The following is a 23,476-nucleotide window of genomic DNA, read 5'->3' as shown; positions in this document are numbered from 1 at the left end:
CCTTTTGACGCGAACACATTTCAATTCCGACATAGGCCAAAAATAGCAGGTTCCCCTAAAATTTAGGAGATGTCAGAATCGCGTCCCTCTGATCTTCTGGATGCTCTTCTATCTCTAGAGCACTGACAAATTCCAAGTGCACTGCCCTCTTAGCAGAGATATTTATCTGTCTTCTTCTTCTTTCGACCCACCCTTCTCTTAGCCTTAATCTAATGTCAATATTCAGTGCCTGTAAACCTTAGGCCATCCAAACTTAGACTCTCTCACTGAACTTTAATGCTGTCCACTCCGACTGAGCAATGCAGACATTTTGGATTCCAAAAGGGGTTTCTAAACAGGAAACCAATCCGATAAAGAAAGCAAAAACAAAGTTAGTCATTGCCACAGGCTCGTGACATACCCCCCTCTTGAAATTGCAAATGTCCTCATTTGCATGCGTCGTATACATGTTTCCAGTTAACGAGATGAACCAACATCAAGTTAAGACATGTATACTACAAGCATGGTCATTGCTCTGTCGATGAACCCAACACTAACAGTGACATTCAGTCACACTGCAATATAGTTCACGTAGAGTCTAAATTCAGAAATACATGTTGACAAAACCAAAACCATAGTACTGAAACATATGCCAAAATTGGTGACTACATGTATCTATTAACTGAATAATCCACAAGACAAAAGATAGACTAGCTGTACATGATCGATGGAGCAATTGTATTATAACAATCTATACAGCTCCTCAATCAATGGGTCAAGGTAGGCTGCAGACTAAATGCCTCAAGGTAAAGTCCCAATACATTAGGTGACTCAGCGAGTTCACCCTCTTCCATCCACTTAGCATCCAAAGATGGATAGTTTCTGAACTTCACCAAATAGCGTCTAGCAGCCTTGCCTTTTACTTTCCGTTCCTTATGTGCCAAGATCTGTTCTGGAACAAGAATTTCATCAAGTTCTTCAACTTCAGGTTGATCTTGAGGTGGCATATCCACTGGCACATCACCCACAAAGGGTCTGAGAAGACTCACATGGAACGCATTGTGAATCTTCCACTGCTCAGGCAATTTCAGCCGATAGCATACATCGCTGATCTTCTCTGTTACTTGAAAAGGCCCATAATACCGCATACTCAGCTTAGTAAACAGGCTTTCCTTGCCCTTACGTTTCTTAAGCCGTGCCTTTTCAAAGCGTAACAAGACCCAATCATGCTCTTTAAACATGAGCTCTCGGCGATGCATATCTGCTGCTCTTTTCTGCTTAGCCTGAGTCTTCTCAAGGGCATGCTTAATCTTCTTGTATGTCTCATCCATATTCTGCACAAACTGATCTGCCTCAAAAATCTTATCTTTTGTATGCAAAATGGGGGGCACTTTCTTGCCACCTTCTACAATCTCAAAAGGTGCTTTGCCAGTTGAAGAGTGCACTGTATTATTATATGCATACTCAACCAATGGCAAATACTGCTCCCACTTTGCTTTCTGCTCTGATACATAACACTTTAGCAGATCAAGGACAGTAGAATTTGCCTCTTCAGACTGCCCATCAGTTTGCGGATGAAACGAAGAAGAAAACTTCAACGTGCTGCCCATGTTCTCAAATATGCCTCTCCAGAAAAGACTAGTCATTCGTGGATCACGGTCACTAATCACAGACTGTGGCATCCCATGGTACTTGAAAATGTTGCACATAAACAATCGTGCCATCTGCTCTGGCTTAATCTTCTTTCGAACAGGAATGAAATGAGCCTGCTTACTGAACCTACATATAATGGTCCATATTCCATCATTCCCTGTCTGTGTCCTAGGAAGATCAAACACAAAGTCCATTGCTATGCTTTCCCATGGCTTCTCTGGAATAGGCAATGGCTGTAACAGCCCTGGTGCTTTTTGCCTGTCAAACTTGACCTTCTGGCAAATCACACACTGCCGTACATAATCTTCAACATCTCTTCTCAAAGTAGGCCAGTAAAAGAAAGTCTCAACCGCCTTAACTGTAGCATCTATACCACGATGTCCAGCATACGGAGGAGAATGACTCTCTGTGATCACTTTCACTCTCAGTGGCCTAGTGACACACAGTCTCCCATGCATCAACATATAACCCTCTTTGAGAAGATAGTGGTCATGAGGTTGTCCATTCACAATGTGATCATAGACTCGGGCAAAATCCTCATCAACAGCATACTGCTCCTTCATGTCATCTAACTCATGATGATAAGGAATAGACACTGCTGAAATCTGTGGCTTCCTTGATAAAGCATCTGCCACAACATTCTTCTTGCCTTCCACATGCACAATCTGAAAGTGGAACATAGACAAAAAGTTTGCCCATCTCATATGCTTCTCCGACAATTTTGTCTGAGTCAGAAAATAGCGTAAAGTCTGATGATCTGTCTGAACAACAAAATCAGCACCTAAAAGGTAGTGTTTCCAACTTTCTAGAGCATGAACTACAGCCAGCAGTTCTTTCTCATAGACCTGCATAGTCTTCTCTGGCCCTTGTAATATTCTGCTTTCATATGCCACTACCCTTCCTTCTTGCATTAAGACAGCACCAACACTGCTGCCACATGCATCACACTGGACAACAAATGACTTCCTGAGGTCTGGCAATATAATCACTGGACTAGAAGTCATCTTTTCTTTCAGTAGCTCAAAAGCTGAAATCTCTTTCTGTGTCCATCTGAAAGAGACGTCTTTCTTTTGCAGAGCATGCAACGGTGAAGCAATCTCAGCAAAATTTCTGATAAATCTCCTGTAGTAAGAGCATAAACCAAGAAAACTTCTGACATCATGCACAGTCTTCAAGGCTGGCCATGTCTTGATTGCCTCAACCTTAGCAGGATCCATTCTGACCCCATCCTTAGACACAATGTGCCCCAAGAACTGAATCTGTTCCAAGAAGAACTTACTCTTCTTGCCATTCACAAGCAGTCTATGACTACGTAATTCATTGAACACCTCTGACAAGTGGTCTCTATGCTCCTCTTCCGACTTTGAAAAGACAATCATGTCATCAAAGAAGGTGCCAACAAACTGTCTAAACGGTCGGAATATCCGATCCATCATCCGATTAAATGTGGCAGGAGCATTCGTCAGACCAAATGGCATCACAAGGAATTCATACAGGCCAAAGGTCGTCCTGAACACAGTCTTATGCACATCTTCAGTTCTAATCCTGATCTGATGGTAGCCACTTTTCAGATCTATCTTGCTAAACATAGACGCGCCTTCCAAGCGGTCTAAGATGTCATCAATCCTTGGAATAGGGAACCTGTTCTTTATGGTGGCCTTATTCAAAGCGCGGTAATCTATACACATGCGCCATGAGCCATCCTTCTTCTGCACTAAGAGCACAGGAGAGCAAAAGGGAGATGAACTTGGCTGTATCAACCCTTTTTCCAGCAGCTCATTCACCTGGCTCATAATCTCTTTCTGCTGCGCTGCACTAACCCTGTACGGAGGTCGATTCGGTGGACTACTGCCTGGAATCAGATCTATACCATGATCCTCTGACCTCTCTGGTGGTAACTCAGACGGTAATGAGTCAGAAAAGACATCACTAAATTGTGACAAAAATTCAGATCTGTCTTTCTCAAGTACTGACAAATTTGACTCACTTACTTCATTCAAATCACGTGCAAATATCAAATACGCAGAAAGATGATTCTTTATTACCGAGGTAATAGCAGAAGCTGAAATTATAGGTACAGACTCTCCTTTGAGCTTAACATCTAGCACATGAGTCTTCCCTCTACTTTCCAAGGTCACAGTCTTCTTGAAGGAATCCAAGATGCCATGCACTCTGTACAACCACGGCATACCAAGCTGTTGGGGTAAAGGCGTTATGCCCACCCTTATAGTGTGTACAAGCCCATAAGTTATAGTACATAGTACACTTAGTACTTTTAATGTACTAAGTGCACTATGTGTACTAGTGCAATATACATGTGTGATAGGGGAGTCACACACTCATGCCTTTCATGAGTTGACTTATCCCCACAACTCTCTCTCTCTCTCTCTCCCTTGCTTCTCTGTGTATGTCTCCCATGAATGAACTCTAAACCCTAATTGCAGTTTCACCCCATCAACTGGTATCAGAGCTGGTGCCCATTTGAATCTCTCTGCTGTCGTACCCCATCACTTGTCTTAAGCAGTGCTGCTCTCCCAGGCGCAGGTGGAGAAGAAGGCGATTGCTAGACAGTCGTAGGCCTTTTTCCATACTCAGGCGTAGCCAGGCGCCTACAGCAGCCACAAAGTGTGTAGCACTACACGGCGTATACAAGTAAGCTGGAGGCGACGAGCTCGTAAGCGGGTGTGTAAAAGACACCACGGGCAGGTGTGAAGCGCAGGCAGGTGAGCCGAAACAGGAGGTACTGCTGTAGCTCGAAGCTAAGCTACGCAGGCGTACCAGGCGTAACTGGCTGCGAACCATCAAGCGAAGGCAACTGAGCGTGTAGCGCTGGCCACCACGCATGCGGATAGGCGAAGGTCCTTCAGCGTGGAGCGAAGACTAACGCCTACGAGCCAGCCTCTATAGCCGCCAGCTTCAGTGAGAGCAAACTCCTGGTGCGGTGAGCGTGGCTTCTTCAGCCCGTTGCTTTTCGTGCGCCTGCCTGCAACCTGCAAAACCAAAAGAGCAGCCATCAAATCTGCAGCAAAAGTGCCCCCCTTCTCACCTGCAACAAAAATTCAGCCTCCAAATTGGATTGAAATCAAAGGTATTTTGCTTCAATTTTGGATTTTCCTTGTCAAATCAATCAATTGAGCAGGTACAGGTGCCCAATTGCTCAATTTTTTGAGCAAAATTGGCAAAATTGGGTGACATTGGTCACAATCAGGATCAATTTGCAGGAAATTGGTCAAATCAGGATCAATTTGCAGGAAATTGGATGTCGAAATTTGGGGCTTTTGATGTAATTGTGCAATTAAGCACTCATACATGCTGTATGATGTGAAAAATTGCACATTTGGGCAAAATTGCAGCAAATTGCAGTGCAAATCAAGGGGCTTTTGTGCCGATTTGGTCGATTTGCATGCAGGCGATCGCATTTGATGCTGTGGTTAATGTGCTGATGCCTTACAAGCACTCAATGTGCCTGTAAATCAAGGGGCTTTCATGTATTTGATGTATATGTGGCCAGGGGGAAGGATCGTGAACACTCTGGATGCCTTTATGTGCGTCAATGTACCATGTATGATCAAAAATTGATCTTAAATCAAGGGGCTTTTCAAGTTTGTATGCTTGTTGAGCTTGGCAAAGCAGCAGGCAAGACATTTATGCCTTGAATCTTCAGAAATCAGCTTGCAGTCAAGGGGCTTTTGCCCAATTTCTGTTCGGGACTGTTTTATGCAGTGTTCGTGACTGTAAAAATCTGATTTTCACTCATTTGGACAGCCAGGAGAGCATTTATTGCTATTGTACCTGCTGGTACAGATTTGGCACAGCTTTGTGCATGTTTTGGCATGGCTGTACACTGTTTTGAGTGACCAAAAGGTTCAAATTCAGCTGCTGAATTTGCCGGTACAGGTTTGGTACATCATTGGTGAGCGCTTAGTACTGCTGTACAGTACTTTGGAAGGGCAAAAGAGCACATTTAAGGTGCTGTCCAAAATCTGCAGCAACCAGATTTTGGTGTTTTCATCACAAAAAGTGGGAGAAAAGTTGCATTCTTGCTTCCGCAGTGAAAGATAAAGCTTGGGAGAACATTTGTAAGCACTTTGTGTGCTTAGGGTGCAGTGTTTGCACATTTGCAGGGAGTCAGGCATTACAGGTTGCATTTTGCTATGGCAACCACAGGTGAGAGCTCTTCATTGCTTCACATCAAGAAGCTTGAAGGCTCGCATAATTATGATATTTGGCAAACCCAGTGCTACAATGTGTTGCTTCAGAAAAAGCAACATAAGCCTATCAAAGAAAGGGGTGTGATGCCCGCTTCTCTTACAGCTGAAGAGTGGGAAGATATGGATGAGCTGGCAAGATCTACTATCATGTTGTCTGTGTCAGACTCATTACTTTTCAGCATTCGTGAAGAGAAGACAGCTTGGGGAATGTGGCAGAGATTGCAGGACTTGTATGCCCAACAAAGTGCCTCAAGCAAAGTGTATTGGTTGAAGAAACTCATAGGCCTTCAGATGAAGGAAGGGGCATCTATGACAGCCCATCTCAATGAGTTTAATGGTATTGTCAGCCAGGTCATCAATCAAAAGTTGGCAATGGACGATGAGTTCAAAGCCACTTTTTTGTTATGCACTTTGCCAGAGAGTTGGGACACATTCAGGACAGCCACTAGCAATTCGCATGCTATGCTGTCATATGCAGATGTTGAGGGTGCTCTTCTTCAAGAAGAGATGAACAGGAAAAACAACTCTGTTGGCAAGTCTAATGCAATGAATGCACGTGGGAGATCCCAGCAAAGGGGGAAAAGCCAAGAAAGGGGAAGGAGCAAGTCTCGCTCCAAAAAGGATTTGGAATGCCATTATTGTGGCAAGAAGGGACACATCAAAAAGCAATGCTACAAATGGAAAAATGATCAAAAGGAAAAGGGAAAAGGCAAAGACAAAGAGAAGGATGAAGCCAAAGATGTAAAGCCAAAGGGCAAAAGTGGAGTCAAGATCGAAGAAATCAATGTGTCACATGCAGGTGGCAGTGAGGATGAGGTCCTCTTTACGTCTTCACTTGATGCCCATTCACTTCTTACAGGTGGTCATGGTATGCACTCATGGATCATTGATTCAGGTGCCTCCTTTCATGTCACAGGTTGCAGAGACTTGTTTGTCAGGTACACTGCTGGCAATGAAGGAGTGGTTTATTTGGGTGATAACCATGCATGCAAAATTCTTGGCAGAGGTGATGTGAGGCTTGTATTTTCAGATGGCTCACAGCTTATGCTCCATGATGTCAGGCATGTGCCTGAGATCAAGAAGAATCTGCTTTCTACTGGACAGCTTGATGATGCTGATTATGTTACCACATTTGGTAGTGGAAAGTGGAAAATTAGTAAGGGCTCACTGGTTGTTGCCAGAGGCTCTAAGGTGGACACTCTTTACTTTATGCATGCAGGTGTTTGTCACCATGCTAATGTAAATGCAACCGAGCTGCCGGAAATTTCTATGTGGCATAGCCGGTTGGGACACATGAGTGTCAAGGGAATGGAGCAATTGTCTCGTTTGGGTTACTTGCCTTCTCTAAAGTTTTCAAGTTTTCAGTTTTGTGAGCATTGTATATATGGTAGGCAACTACAGTGCCCCCACAAGAAAGCTCTTGGACAGAAAGATGCTCAGTTAGAGCTTGTGCATACAGATGTATGTGAGATGCCTCAGCTTTCTTTGGGAGGGGCAAAATACTTTGTGTCTTTCATTGATGATGCCACACGCAAGGTGTGGGTTTATCCTCTTCGTTTGAAGAGTGATACATTCTCAGTGTTTGAGAAGTTTGTTGCTCTTGTTGAGAATCAAACTGGCAAAACACTGAAGGCTTTGCGTTCCGACAATGGTGGAGAGTATACGTCCAAACAGTTTCAGGACTTTTGTGATGCTAAAGGCATCAAGAGGGAGCTCTCTACTCCTTATGATCCTCCACAAAACGGGACAGCAGAGAGGATGAACAGGACCATACAGGAGAAGGTCCGTTCTATGTTGTCACATGCTGCATTACCTCATGGTTTTTGGGCTGAAGCTGTTATGACAGCCGTTCACCTTATAAACAGGTCACCTAACACGAGGCTTGGTGGGAAAGTGCCAGAAGAAGTATGGACAAAGAAGCCTCCGTCATACAAGCACTTGAGAGTGTTTGGTTGCGTTGCGTACGTGCACATACACAGGGAAATGCGCACCAAACTTGATCCTAAGTCTCACAAATGCATATTCCTAGGATATGGTGACAGAGGTGAAATGGGGTATAGACTTTGGGATCCCATAAATAGAAAGATCATACGCAGCAATGATGTCATTTTTGATGAAACATGCATGTATAAGGAGCCTGCAAGGCAACAGGAGCCTGGCAGAGTCATCTTTGATGATGATGGACATCATGGACAACAACAAAGGGCTGTAAATCAGCCATTACAGCAGGAAAACCAGCCCTTAAATGGTGCTGAAAATGGTCCAAATGGACAGCCAGATATGGCAGAAAATATCCCTATGGATATACCACAGTTGGAGGATATACCGGGCATGATATTTCAGCCTTATGGCATGGAACAGGAGCCACCAATGGGTGATATGCAGGCTGGACAGCAACCTGCAAATGATGGTCATTGGGTACGGAGGTCCACTAGACCCTCCAGAGCCCCTGACAGGTTTGTTCCAGGGGTTGACTATTTGATGCTCACTGACTGTGGGGAGCCCTCATGTTACAAAGAGGCTTTACAGAGGGCAGACAAAGCTCTATGGGAGCGTGCTATGAAGTCAGAGATGGATTCTCTGCATAAAAATGGAACATGGAAGTTGGTGTCTTTGCCTGCAGGCAAAAAGGTTTTGCCATGCAAGTGGGTATACAGGCTCAAAGTTGCACCAGATGCAAAGCCAAGATACAAAGCCAGATTAGTGGCTAAGGGCTTCAAGCAGGAATATGGTGTGGACTTTGATGAGATCTTCTCTCCAGTGGTCAAAATGACCACACTTAGAGCTGTGTTGGCTTTGGTTGCGCATGATGATCTGGACTTGATTCAGATGGATGTGAAGACTGCTTTTCTTCACGGTGATCTCCATGAGGAGATATATATGCAGCAGCCAGAGGGTTATGCAGTGAGTGGAAAGGAGAAGCTTGTATGCAAGCTGAAAAAGAGTCTTTATGGGCTCAAACAGGCACCACGAGAATGGTATCATAAATTTGATACATTCATGAAATCTCAGAAATTCAGGAGAAGTGACATAGATCACTGCTTGTACACCAAGAAAGCTTTGGATGGCAGTCTATTGATTCTCATTTTGTATGTTGATGATATGTTGATTGCCGGGAAATCTCGTAAAGAGATGGATGCTTTGAAGAAGAGGCTGCATGAAACCTTTGATATGAAGGATTTGGGTGATGCTAATCACATCTTGGGTATGCGGATACTTCGGGACAGAAATCAGCATGTGTTGTATTTGTCTCAGAAGGAATACATTGGCAAAGTCTTGCAGAGGTTCAATATGGACGGGGGGAAGAAAGCTAGTACTCCTTTGCCTCCATATGTGAAACTCAGTGCTATGGACAGCCCACAGTCGGATAGAGACAGGGCTGATATGGCCAAGATTCCGTATGCTTCAGCTTGTGGCAGTCTCATGTATGCCATGGTTGCTACTAGGCCGGACATTGCATTTGCAGTGGGAGTGGTTTCTAGATACATGGCCAACCCTGGCAAGAAGCATTGGGAAGCAGTGAAAGGTGTCATGAGATACCTGAAGGGCACACAGGATTTGTGCATTTGCTTTGGCAAACAGGATGCATTAGTGCATGGTTACACGGATTCGGATTATGCCGGTCATCCAGATAACCGGAAGTCTACTACCGGTTATGTATTTACATTCACAGGAGGTGCTGTGTCATGGATATCCAGGATGCAGAAGTGCACAGCCTTATCTACTACAGAGGCCGAGTATATTGCAGCCACAGAGGCTTGCAAGGAGGCATTATGGCTATCTCGGTTAGTGGTTGATTTGGGTTATACAGGGGATATTCCATTGTTGCATTGTGACAGTCAGAGTGCCATCCAGTTGGCAAAGAACCCTGTCTTTCATGCAAAGACGAAGCATGTGGATGTGAAGTATCACTTCATCAGAGAGGTGATAGAGAACAAGCAAATTCAGCTTGTTAAGATTCATACGGATGACAACCCGGCTGATCTGTTGACAAAGAGTTTGCCTCCGGAGCGGTTTGCTCATTGCAGACACTTGATGGGCATTGGATGAGGCCATTTTCAGCCTTGATATGGCCTTGTATTTTATCATGTACATGCTGATTTTTTCTTTTCCTTTACTTAAGGGCACTTTGCCTTTAAGTGGGAGGTTGTTGGGGTAAAGGCGTTATGCCCACCCTTATAGTGTGTACAAGCCCATAAGTTATAGTACATAGTACACTTAGTACTTTTAATGTACTAAGTGCACTATGTGTACTAGTGCAATATACATGTGTGATAGGGGAGTCACACACTCATGCCTTTCATGAGTTGACTTATCCCCACAACTCTCTCTCTCTCTCTCTCCCTTGCTTCTCTGTGTATGTCTCCCATGAATGAACTCTAAACCCTAATTGCAGTTTCTCCCCATCACAAGCAATACATCGCATCCCTCAAGCGGCATGATATAAAAGTCTTCTGCATCCACATAAGACTGTATATGCAGACGTAACTTTCCAAGGATGGGTGTCACAGACTCTGAATGGCCAGGACATGCCAAACCTGCCTCAGCTGTGTATCCCATCTCATCAGCTCTGATGCCCAACTGTGCAGCCAACTGTGGGGAAATGAAGTTTGCCTTTGCCCCAGGGTCAAAGAAAATGAGAACATGCTGATCTCTGACCTTTCCCCAGGCTCTACACAACTCACTGGCATCTGTCTGAGGTCTATCCCCTAGCATATCTGGCACTAAACCTGCCGAAGGGGTGACCTTCTTTCCTTTCTTGTCTTCTTTTTCTTCTGAGTTAGCTGGCCTTTTCTTGTCAGGACAAAACCTTGATATGTGACCAGCTTTCTCACAGATAAAGCATTTACCCTCAGTCCTTAAAGCCTGTGTTTCCTCTTCAGTTCTCTGCTTAAACTGAGGCTTGCTGCTCTTCGACTGACGCCAAAAAGCCTTGGCTAATTTCTTCTTTGCTGATCCAGCTTTACCTGTCTTCTGAGGGCCCTGCTCATCAACCTTTTCAACCTGTTTGGCTGCTGAAATTCTGGCTGATTTGCCCTCTTTGCTGCTGCCCCCAAAACCACTAGTCTGACCCAGCAACAGTGCATTCCCTGTGTTTGCATTCTCAATCAGCTGAGTCAATGTGGTAACCTTGGTCTTTGTGCAATAATTGCGCAATTCTTTTGGCAGGCCACAACAGTACTTCTCTATCTGCTCAGTTAACGGCACAATTCTATAAGAAGTGACTGGCAACAAAGCTTTCCAGAACTTCTTATTATAATCCTCGAGATCCTTACACTTTGAGGCATCCAAACTGTGCCAGGCTGACATCACATCAACCTCAAACTCATTGGTTAACCAAGCTGCAGCAAACACTTGCTTAAAGCCAACCCAAGTGGACGGTGCCTGACCTTGCATCAACAAAGTGGTCCACCATTGGCTAGCATTGCCTTTCAGAAAAGTGGCAGCCTTTCTCACTTTAGAAACTTCTGTGAAGTTCCCTCCAGCAAAGGCAGCATCAAACTGCTGTATGAAGGAAAGTGCTTTAGTCCTGTCTTCAAAGCCTCTAAAAGTGTCAAACTGTACAGCTGCTCCACCTTCTTTGTATGGCTTCGGTTTATCAACAGTAGGTGCTGGCATCATTAGGACACTATCCGATGGCATCATCATCCCTCTGTCACCCACAAACGGGTTTGACTGTACAAGAGGTGGTGGCTGATTTTGAAAAGCAGCCATGCCAAAAGTGCCCTGTGGCATTCCAAAACTGCTCTGAACACCCTGAAAACCTGGCTGCATGCCAATATTGCCATACATGGGGTTTGGCATAAAACTCTGTGAACCCCCAAACACAGTTCTCTGCTGGTAATCCACTGTTCCTGGCGCATAACCAGCCATGCTCTGAAACACAGAACCGCCTCCAAAATAGCCTGGATGCAAGGTAGGTGGTGGAAATACCTGCGGCGGTGCCTGGAACTGACTTCCCTGTCCAAACTGGCCAACTAATGGCTGCTGTAAGGTGGCGGGCTGCTCAACAAAAGCCGGCACAACTGGCGTTTCAGCCACCTGTTCGTGAACAGAAGGAAGTACTGGTGCTCTTTCCACTGACCCCACAAGCTGCCTTGCCCTTTCTAATGAGTCGGCAGGATGTACACTGAGTGTCTGAACCTCAACAGGTTCTTGCACTAACTCTGTAGCCCCAATGGGCTGAGTAGATTGAGGAGGTTGCAGAAACTCCAAGAAACGTGGATTCTGCATGACCTGGGAAAACATACCCACTGCTGCTAGCAACTGAGCTCTGAAAGCAGCATCCTCATCTGCTCTGGCTCCCTGTGGTATAGGCATGACAGGAGGTGGCACTGCATGAGACGGCCTAGACGGCTCTCCAGCCTCTGAAACCACTAGAACCTCTCTTCTTTCCTGGGAGGAAGAGAACTCCTCTCTAGCTTCTTCACGTCGGTCAGCCATCAGTGCTCTGTGCTTCTACCCAGCAGGCCCAGGCTCACTTCAATAAAACAAAGTGATGTTTGTCCCGGCAACGGAACCATGAAACCGGCCTGTACTACTGACTGGGCGGTAGATCTTCTTCAATACACACGGCTTTCACGAGTTTATGTCGTCACTTAATACCTTAGCTTAAACACAGAGCAAAAACAACAAAATCCTGTGAACTAGAATGTCCCCAGGAGCTGACACCGACACCAGATAGGCCCCAAAGCTTGGCGCCCCTTTCGGTATTTATTTATTCTTTAGAAAAAGAGATTTTTACAAGGTATTGAGTTTGCTGAATTTTCTGCACATTCCTGAAAATTTCGCCAGCATAACTGTCCCAAAACTGACCCAAAATATGTCAGAATCATTCCAAACCACTTCTGACCTCTTCAGTACGTCGAAACCCTCTCAACAGAGCATAAAAACCAGTAATTCAGCTTGCTGTAATTTCTGCACAGCACTGAAATTTACTCTGTTTTGCACACATATGGCCCTCTGTTCACTCTGGAATCCATCTGGCTTGACCTTATTGCAATCCGGTACCTTCTCGGGCTCCGAAACAGCCCAAAAACAGTCATAAACAGCAACAATAAATTGCTGAATTTGACACCTGCTTTGTGGGGTTATGACCCCCACAGGTACCTGCTATGGTACGGTGGTTAACCGCGCCTGTTCCTATCAAAGGAGGCGCTTGCCTCAGCCAGGAAGCATGAATTCCTCACAGCTGCACATACACATAAGAAAGCCTCTTGCAAGCATAATCATTCTGAGAGAGTAGAGGAGTGGTTTACAGCCACGTATGGCTCACTGCATCAAGGCAAAGGGAGTAGGCAGCTCTCAATAGCCCTTAACCTGCTTCAATCCACCTGCAAACTCACCAAAATGAGCTCCCACAGAGAGAAAACGAGTGCTCAGCCTCCCACGAGTGGAAAGTTTTTTTTTTAAAATGTGACAAATGGCACATTAATAAGCAATTTCCTGCTTTGGACTTCCAGCCTAAAAATATCCTGGCCAGCTCATCAGCTCACTGCAGGTCTTTGGGGACTATTGTTCCCCATTTAATTGCCCTCCTTTTGACGCGAACACATTTCAATTCCGACATAGGCCAAAAATAGCAGGTTCCCCTAAAATTTAGGAGATGTCAGAATCGCGTCCCTCTGATCTTCTGGATGCTCTTCTATCTCTAGAGCACTGACAAATTCCAAGTGCACTGCCCTCTTAGCAGAGATATTTATCTGTCTTCTTCTTCTTTCGACCCACCCTTCTCTTAGCCTTAATCTAATGTCAATATTCAGTGCCTGTAAACCTTAGGCCATCCAAACTTAGACTCTCTCACTGAACTTTAATGCTGTCCACTCCGACTGAGCAATGCAGACATTTTGGATTCCAAAAGGGGTTTCTAAACAGGAAACCAATCCGATAAAGAAAGCAAAAACAAAGTTAGTCATTGCCACAGGCTCGTGACAGAGACCTCTCGGCTATACTCGTCAGCCCCATGCTTGACATTTTGTAAAGTGGTATACCATCTACTCGGAGCTGATGTTGCTCCCATGTTTTTATGTTCTTAGTATTCCATGATGAGTTTCCATGGACAGTTTTGTATCACCCCAGTGAGATAGCTATATTTATGTTTTCATTCTATTTTATTTTCCATTCCATGATGAGATATGCCATGGACATTATTGTATCACTTTGGTCTCATAGGCCCATTGGGTCTTTAGTAGACGCTTAATCTCTCTCTCTCTCTCTCTCTCTCTCTCTCTCTCTCTCTCTCTCTCTACCTACCTACCGCACATCTCTTTCTTTCTCTCTCTACACTTTTTTATTTTTGCTCTGTTCAATTAGAAAGGAGACACAATTTCTGATTTGCCTCTTCAATTTTTGAGTTTTAAAATTTTTTATTTTTCTTCTTTCTCTTAGCATTAATCAAAAATTGAAGAGAGAAAAATTAAATTGAAGCCGCATTTGTGCTTGATCCAAAGTTCCAAGGATCTCGGCAAGAGGCAGATAATGAGGTAACAGAGGGATGGGAGAGAGTGTTGGGGAGGTTGGTTCCAGATGCACGAGAGAGAAGGACCATGAAGAACCAACTTTCTATGTACAAAAGCAGGTAGGGTAGATTTAGCTCAATTAATGCACAAAGAGCTAGACTCGAGATGGGTGCCGCTCTTTGGTAGGAAGATTATGGTGCCAATACACCTAAGCTTCAACAGTTGGGAGTACGCATTTTGAGTCAGGGATGCTCATCCTCTCCTCTTGAGCAATTGTGGAGCACCCTTGGCCACATTGCATCAAAGAAGAGAAATCGACTAGACACACAAAAAGCCAATGATCTTATTTTTGTGAGTGCAAACTTGCGCCTTCTTGGCCAAAGAGCATATTCTATGTCAGAGACATTTGTTGAGTTACATTCTTCTTTCTCCGAGCCAAAGTGTGATGATCATGGACTTAAAGTGGATAGTGGATCTACAATCAGAAGGTGCATTAGAAATTAAGTATAATCTGTTCAAGAGGCATTATCTTGGGGGTGAAGATTTTTTCAAAATTTTAAATTAAGGTTCCTATGGACCAATAAGATTCATCCAAATGTAGGGAGGAGATAAATAGAAGAATAAAAGAAAAATCTCCCAAAAATAAGTAAATACTCACATAAGATGAAGAGTTGACTAAGGACAAGGTTAATAGTTAAAAAAGAGATATATTTAGGTGAAATGATACATTTTTGACACCTCTGCATGGGGGAATTCCCCTCATGAAGGAGGCGCCTATTTCACATGCTTGAATGAGTTTTAAACTCCCAAATAATGGGATATTTTTATCTCTCCTCTCTCCTGTTTCAACTAGATCCAAAAAGTGAGCAAAACTGACCTAAAAATGGTCAAAAATTGACCAAACTGATCTAAAAAATTCTAGAATCAGTTTGCTTGGTTAGAAGCTCACTTTTTCCTATAAATAGAAACCCTCCCCTTTGTTGAAACTTAATAGTGTTTTTGCACTGCTACCCTCTCTCTCCCAAGTGCCAAAAACAGTGAATTGCTAGTCTTGAGTCTTGAGTCGACTCTTGATATTTCTCATTTAGCTCTTCGTACTTTCATTGAGAATTGTACCTTGAACTTCTTTTCGGTTGCTATATATTGATATTAAACATATACGGGCTGATTTCTAGCCATAGATACCCAATACTTGGAATGTGTGTATCATATTGTAAGAGGCCTCCATGCCTATCCAACCAAGGTCTCCTAAACACACACCAACAAAAGATTAGAGAAAACCAAATAAAGGGGTGCAGATTAGAGAAAACCAAATAAAGGGGTGCAAGCAAGCTCACCACCCAACTGTAGAGTCAGTACTTCAATCGAACCAAGCGCTAAGGTTCCACTCCACAGATACATGCCAATCAACACTAACATCCCACACCACCAATGCATTCCACAAGGCCCTTGGCAAGACTATCTGTGATCTGCTATGTTCACGACAAGAGTAGAAACTTTGGTTCAGGCATAGACCCATCAAAAGTGCATCGCACAACTAACTCACAAATAATAACCCAAGGTGTCACCATTTGGCCACCCAATTGATCCACCCATGTTTTCTGACTATCTATGAACATTGGACTGACGTCCATGGTAGCTGCATATGCCAGGGATTGACGCCACTCATGTGATTCTGTGGACTTGGCTTTCCGCTGGGACTTGTGCATGTGTGTACATGCCCAGAAATGCCTGGAGGATTGGTGTTCCATTGGGTCTGGTACCTCGTGTACTTACCTGGAGCACGTCTATCTTGGTATAATCTCATGAACGCGGATTGTCCATACCAATGTTGCATTGCATTGCATAGCATCTTTATGTGCTTGCTTGCAATTGAAATTACATGTTGTTTTCATGATTGCCTGACCAGTGTTTAGTTCTGGGTATGGGGACGCCCGTCCGTGAACCATGCGTGTAACTGTCTGCTGACATGGTTATGTGGCATGTGACAGGTGGTAAGTATTGGTCATAAACCTAGCCTTAGGAATTAGCACTAATTTATAAGTGAGTGTGTACACACTTCATTAAGTTCTAGGCGACCAAAACTCACTTATAAGTTATGACCAACCCTGTGTTTGCACACATTGATGTCCCTATTGGCATACATGCTATGACTTATGCCACTTATGATATGAGTAGTGCCACATGTGAACATGGGCTAACCAAGGACACTTTTCTCCCTTACGGTTTTTCCCCTTGGATATTAGGTGTGACAGGACACCACACTTATTATGTGTATTTTTATATTGTGGAGTCAACTCACTTGTGAAGGCCTATGCACTGTTAGGGTTAGGGTTTGGAGATGCTACAAACACAGGCGTGGAGAGCAATAGAGAGAGAACACGACTGCTTGTATTCAGATGATTAAAAATGTGAAGTACAATAGCCACATAATAAGTGACCTAAAGAGATGTGTTCACATGTCCGGCCATAAAATGTGCCGGGTGGACCAAAACACTTATAAACTGCTTATAAGTGAAACTAAGCTAAACTGGGGAAAAAAACCTCCACTAACTGAAGTAAAAAGTGCCCCAGTAATCTACTGATGATCACTAGCACTCCTCTGGGTGCATACACAGCATAAAACCCAACAAACCCCCCTGGAGTGATATGTGATCACTGTACATCATCCACCAAAAGGAAACAAATTCAAAGCAGTGCGGAATGCTTCGATTTTCGGACGTGATAATGCCTTGGTGAAGATGTCTGCCACATTCTGATCTGTAGGACAGTAGATCAAACTGATATCTCCTGCCTGGAGTCTCTCCCGAACAAAATGATAGTGAATCTCAATGTGTTTCGTGCGAGCATGAAACACAGGATTCCTGGCCACAGCAATGGCACTCTGACTATCAGTATAGATAGGTGTAGGCTCCTCCACTGAAATATCCATATCAGTCATGAGACGACGCAGCCAAACACACTCAACAGTAGTAGTGTAGGCTGCTCTGTACTCTGCCTCACAAGACGAAGTGGCCACTGTGGTCTGTTTCTTGCTTAGCCAAGAAATGCATGAAGAGCCAAGAAAGAAACAATTTCCACTAGTGGAATGTCTGGTATCATAATCACCAGCCTAATCTCAATCACTGTAAGCGTATAACTGCATGTCACCCCCCTCAGGATAAAGCAATCCAAGAGACAAGGTACCCTGCAAATAACGGAATACACGCTTCACAGCTTGCCAATGTGACAACCGCGCGCTGTGCATGAATCTGCTCGACTGAGAAACTGCATACTGAATATCTGGCCGTGTAGTACACAAGTAAATAAGGCACCCAACTGCCTGAGCATATGTAGTGGCATCAAAGGAAATACTGTCATCTTGTAGTGACAGTTTCATCCCAGGCTCCATAGGAGTACTAATAGGCTTGCAATCCTGAAATTTCTCCAGAAGTTTAGCAACATAACAAGATTGCAACAACCCAGTGCCTCTGTTATCCTGCACAAACTGTATGCCCAAATAGTAGTGTACAAGCCCCAAGTCAGACATGTCAAATGTCTGTTGCAGTATCTCTTTAAAAGCTGCAATTTTGTCATCATTTGATCCCATGAGCAAGAGATCATCTACATAAAGACTGATGACCGGCAGATCTGTCTCTTCTTTCTTTACATACAGAGTGGCTTCTGATGGACTGTTCACAAATCCCTGAGTGAGTAGGAAAGCATCTATTTTTGCATACCAAGCTCGTGGAGCTTGTTTCAAACCATACAAGGCCTTTTTCAGCCTGCATACTTTTCCTTCATGACCATGTTCTGCAAAACCCATGGGCTGATATACATAAACTTCCTCCTCGAGGTCCCCATGTAGGAATGCAGTCTTTATGTCCACCTGGTGAACAACCCAACCACGATGTGCAGCCAATGCAATGACACACCTAAGTGTCGACATACGGGATGTAGGAGCAAATGTCTCCTCATAATCAATGCCCTTCTTCTGTGCATAGCCCTTTGCAACTAGACGGGCTTTGTACCTGTCAATGGATCCATCTGCATGTCTTTTCAACTTATAGACCCATTTAGTACCAATTGCTTTCTTGCCTTTGGGCAGATCAACCAAATCCCATGTTTGATTCCTTTTAATAGAATCAAGCTTATCCTGCATGGCTTTGTTCCAATGCACATTATCTCGTGCATCCACAAATGTATCAGGCTCATCATCATCCTGTAAACTGGCTACCATAACCAGATTCAGATCCATGATGTGTGCATGCTCATTGGTCCGTGTCTCCCTACGAGTACGACCAGCAAGAGGACCCTCTAAATGGCTGTCCTGTAATGTCCTCAAATACCATCTAGGTATGTGTCTGACCTGTGGTGCCTGCTGCCCCATATTTGGTTCAGCTTCTGGCTCAATTTGCTGCTGAATTTCTGCACCACCTTCATCATTTGCTGGCTGTCCTGTACCCTCATGAGTTGGATCACCAACTGTGGAATGAAACTCCATAGGTAGTAGACCTTCAAACACATCATTTTCAGCCTGATTTGCATCATAACCAGCCATGGATATTTCTGATTTTTCATCAAAAATCACATCCCGACTAGTGAATATCTTCCTGGATAGTGGGTCATATAACCGGTAGCCCTTGCTCTCACGGCTATACCCAACAAAAATGCATTTTGTGGCTTTATCATCCAACTTCCTCCTTAACTTTTTGGGTATGTGTGCATATGCAAGACACCCAAAGATACGAAAATGTGATACAGAAGGCTTACGGCCATGCCAAGCCTCAAAAGGAGTAATGGAAACCAATGCCTTTGTGGGACATCGATTCAAAATATGACAAGCACACATGACAACTTCCACCCAAAAGATATGTGGTAGCCTTTTTGCCTTTAGCATACATCTCGCCATCTCCATGAGTGACCGATTCTTCCTTTCTGCAACCCCATTCTGCTGTGGAGTATAAGGAGTAGTATACTGATGTTTTATATCTCTACTCCCAAGAAAGGAATTCAGCATGTGTGACATATATTCCCCCCCGCGGTCAGAACGGAGAGTTTTAACCTTGCATCCTGACTCTGTCTCAGCAAGTGCTACAAAGGCCAAAAATGCATCATATACCTGTGATTTCTGTGTCAAAGGATAGACCCAGCATATACGAGAGAAGTCATCAATAAATGTTGCAAAATAGAAGCAACCACCTAATGACTTCGTCTCCATGGGACCACAAAGATCACTGTGTATAAGCTGCAACTTTGCAGTTGCTCATAGAGCCTGATCACGAGGGAAGGAAAACCTATGCATTTTTCCCAAAATACATCCTTCACAAATGTGATCTGGAGGCTTCTCCATGAGAGGTAGATCTGTAAACATGTTATGTCGCTGCATAAGCATAAGACTACCAAAATTTGCATGCCCCATGCGAGCATGCCATAACTCCGCATCAACCATAGCTGGAGTAAGAGTGAATGCATTATAAGCAGACTCATCCACTGGCTGAATGCATCCAACTGATAAAGTCCATGACATAATGTACCAGTAAGCATCAAGGTCAAAGCATTAGCTTTGTCTCTGACCATGCATTTATCATCATCAAAGTGGACTTGCATACCACAATGTGCTAAAGAAGAAATGGACAACAAATTCTTCTTTATCCCTGGTACATATAAGGCATCTGTAAGGCGGAGAATAGAGCCATCAATGGCTGTGAGCTGAATCTCCCCAATGCCACGAACTGGATATGAAGCATTGTTGGCACACTGAACAGTTTTGCCAACAGGGGCAGGGCTAACATGACAAAACAAATCCCTGCGAGATGTGATATGCTTTGAGGCACCACTATCAAAATACCAAGTACATGCATGCTCTGTCATACTGAGTGCCTGTGAAGACCAAGAGGCATCATAGCTGCATGTATAGAAACAGTAATCCCTGTCCTCAACAAAAGAAGCAGTCTCTGGAGGAGCTTTAGAGGCATCATTTACAGACATCCCAGCTTCCTTTGCCTTCTCTTTGGCAATCCTCTTCCTACATTCTGTGATGTAGTGACCTGGTTTCTTACAGTAATGACATTTGCCCTTCTTCTTGGGCTGTCCATCACCTTTCTTGGTATCCTGAGATGAACCACCATCACCTGAATTCTGATTTGAACTCTTTGGCTGAGTTTTTCCTTTCCCCTTTTGACCTGTAGTAAATGCGTGTTCAGCACTTGTGTTCATATTCATATTCTTCCTCATTTGCTCTTCTTGTAGCAAGAGAGCAACAAGTTCCTGATACTTAAGGGGTTCAACAGCATTCCTCATGCTGAGGTTCAAAGAGGTATGAAAAGCCAAGTAAGATCTTGGCAAAGAGTGCAAGATGGTGGACACAAGCTGTGTCTCAGGAATAATCTCATCCACATTGATGAGTTGCTCTCTCAAATCCTGCAGCTTGTTTAAGTGGCTAGACATATCATCTCCTTCATTCATTTTCTAATTTTCCAGCTCTCTTTTCAAAAATGAGATCCGAGCCTCATTACGAGCAGCATACATCTGCTCCAAAGTCACCCATGCATTCTGTGAAGAGCCAGCTGAACGAATATGAGGTATAATAGACCTCTGTACTGACAATGCAATGAGTGACAAAGCTTGTGCATCCCTGGCATCCCATGTCTTCTGAGCATTTGTTCTTTGAACAGGCAATGGCTGCCTTGGAGCCTGTACCTGTTGTCCTCGTCCACGAGCACCCCCTTGGGGAGGAGTCTCTGGAGCAATGGACCTGGACGTGGTTCATCACCACTAACAAAATCCCAAAGACCTTTTGCCACAAGCACATTTTTCAGCATAAAACTCCACAAGGAGTAGTTCGTGCCATCCAATTTGTCTTCCTTAGACAAATACGTGAATACATCACTCTGCTGTTGATTTGCCATTATGCCTACGCACAATGTTGTACCTGTGTATCAAAAAACCCAATAGCAAGAACCCTGAAAACAACTGTACTCCACTGAATACAGTTCACCCAAATATGCCTGCACTCTCAATCCTCTGAATGTGCAGTTCAATGCACCAATGACTGAGTAGAGCAGCAAAGAATGGCTTACACAGTGCCAAAATACCCCAAAAATATCCAAAATTATTGCACCCAAAACCTTGCAAGAAACCTGTGGATTTCTTTGCAAGAAAGTCTGCCTGTAGTGCCTGTAGATTTTCATAGAGAAAATAAAAATACCCAGTATTCAAAACTTGTAATGCTTACCACAGTGTGATGTTCTGAGTAGGTTGTGGTAGTTGTAGTGCAAAGTACAGTTGATTGTACTGTGCAGGTACAATCCACCAAATGAACAAGTGCAGGTACAGTCCACCAAATGAACAAGTACAGGTACAGTCGACTGATACTGTACGGAAGTTGTACTTAAGCAGGTACTGTACGGAACAGAAGGCAACTGCAGACAGATATTCGTATAGCAGGTACTGTGCAGGTACGTTTACTGTACTGAGCACAGTACGGAGCAGGTCGACCAGGTACAGCTGGTACACTTCGTATGTTGGTGCAGTCGACTGTATGCAGGCAGGCAGTTACAGTACGAAGGGCGCTGACAGATGCAATCGGCGCTGACAGCTGACAGGTGCAGTCGGCGCTGACACGTGCTGTAGACGACGCAAACAGTGTACGGGAAGGTACAGTACGATACCAGATGAAGGCGGCGCTGACAGGTACGGAAGATGCAGTACGGTACTGATGGCTGCTACCGGCGAACTGGTACGGACAGGTACTGATGTACGGGCTGGACAGCACTTGAAGGCGGCAGTGTACGGGCAGGGCAAGAGCAGGCCTACAATGCTCTGATACCAAATGAAGGCCTATGCACTGTTAGGGTTAGGGTTTGGAGATGCTACAAACACAGGCGTGGAGAGCAACAGAGAGAGAATACGACTGCTTGTATTCAGATGATTAAAAATGTGAAGTACAATAGCCACATAATAAGTGACCTAAAGAGATGTGTTCACATGTCCGGCCATAAAATGTGCCGGGTGGACCAAAACACTTATAAATGCTTATAAGTGAAACTAAGCTAAACTGGGGGAAAAAACCTCCACTAACTGAAGTAAAAAGTGCCCCAGTAATCTACTGATGATCACTAGCACTCCTCTGGGTGCATACACAGCATAAAACCCAACAACTTGCTCCAAATCTTTATATCCTATCTTTGAGGAGCTATCACCATCTCTCTCACTCTCTTGAGAGCTTGCTGCTATGTACGTCTCTGTATGTGTGTGTTCTCTGTTTCTCTGAAACCCTAACCCCCCAACATGGTATCAGAGCTTGGTTGCAGCCCGTGGGGTTCCCAGCTTCCTACGACCACACTCCGTCTCACAGTCCCGTCGTCGCAGTCACCTTTCCGTCCGGACCCTATTTGTCTACCGCCGCCCATTTCAACCTCCAGAAGGGACGAAGCTAGTGGTGAGGGCTCCACCACCGTCCCGCCTGTCGGTGGAGCTCGCACCTCCTGAGACGGCCTAGGGCGGAGCTCAGCCCCACCTTGGGCTTACGTGGCAAAGGCCACTTCTAGTAGAAAACTCAAGTCTTCTTTCCGTCGCCGTGCTAGATCTGACCGTCAACAACCGTCACCGTGACAGCCACCCGCCATCTTTCGTCGTCGTTGCCGGCACCTACTCCTTCGCCGGTAGCACCTTGTCACCATCAAGGTTAGCAGCCCGTCAAGGTCAGCGCCTGCTCCCGTCATCGGTAGCACCTGGTCGCCGTCAAGGTTGCCAGCCCGTCTCCAAGCATCTGAAGCCAAGGTCGCCAACAATGTCTCTGAGCAGCTGGCAGCCCGTCATTGTTAGAGCAAGGTTACAACACCCAGTTGTGACTGCCGCTCCGTACACATCAAAGGGGTGCCCCACGACGCTCTCTGTTGCTCTCGCCATCATTGTCATATGCAATAGCCAAACTCCATCGACGGAAAGTACCTGCCCAACTCATCACAGTAACCCTTCAAAATCAGGTAACTGATTTTTGTTTCAAATCAAGGGACTTTTGTGAATTTATTGCTTCATTGCAAGATTCAAGTGTAGGCAACAGGGCAAGGCAACGTTTGGCTACAAAATTCAGGAAAAATTTGGGAAGATTTTTCAGAATTTGCACAATTGCATTTACAGGACACACAGAAAATTGGGGCTTTTGTGAAATCGTTGCTTAATTGCAAAATT

General features: G+C 44.5%; 2 protein-coding genes across 2 annotated transcripts in view; both read right to left on the bottom strand.

The window, feature by feature from the left end:
* Window positions 1-23,476, bottom strand: part of LOC147605075 (TORTIFOLIA1-like protein 1) — a 66,507-nt gene that overhangs the window by 16,995 nt on the left and 26,036 nt on the right. The gene's annotated exons all lie outside the window — the stretch shown is intronic.
* LOC147605076 (uncharacterized) lies at window positions 4,434-12,412 on the bottom strand. The gene is made up of 2 exons (XM_086793899.1): window positions 10,254-12,412; window positions 4,434-4,622 (listed from the first exon to the last, which is right to left on the bottom strand). The coding sequence occupies exons 1-2, from the start codon at window positions 12,285-12,287 to the stop codon at window positions 4,434-4,436; spliced, it is 2,223 nt and encodes a 740-aa protein (XP_086650025.1). The 5' UTR covers window positions 12,288-12,412.

This window comes from Cibotium barometz, chromosome 60 (genome assembly GCF_041138505.1).
Source record: "Cibotium barometz isolate CiBa-2024 chromosome 60, ASM4113850v1, whole genome shotgun sequence".
Lineage (NCBI taxonomy): Eukaryota > Viridiplantae > Streptophyta > Polypodiopsida > Cyatheales > Cibotiaceae > Cibotium > Cibotium barometz.
This window is presented reverse-complemented; position numbering and strand designations above follow the sequence as displayed.

Excerpts from the sequence above, each read along its gene's own strand:
- LOC147605076 (XM_086793899.1), bottom strand. The coding sequence starts at position 12,287 with ATGGCTGACCGACGTGAAGAAGCTAGAGAGGAGTTCTCTTCCTCCCAG. Across the intron at positions 4,623-10,253 it reads AGGGATGCGATGTATTGCTT|GTTGCAGGCAGGCGCACGAA; the intron begins GTGATGGGGAGA and ends TTGGTTTTGCAG.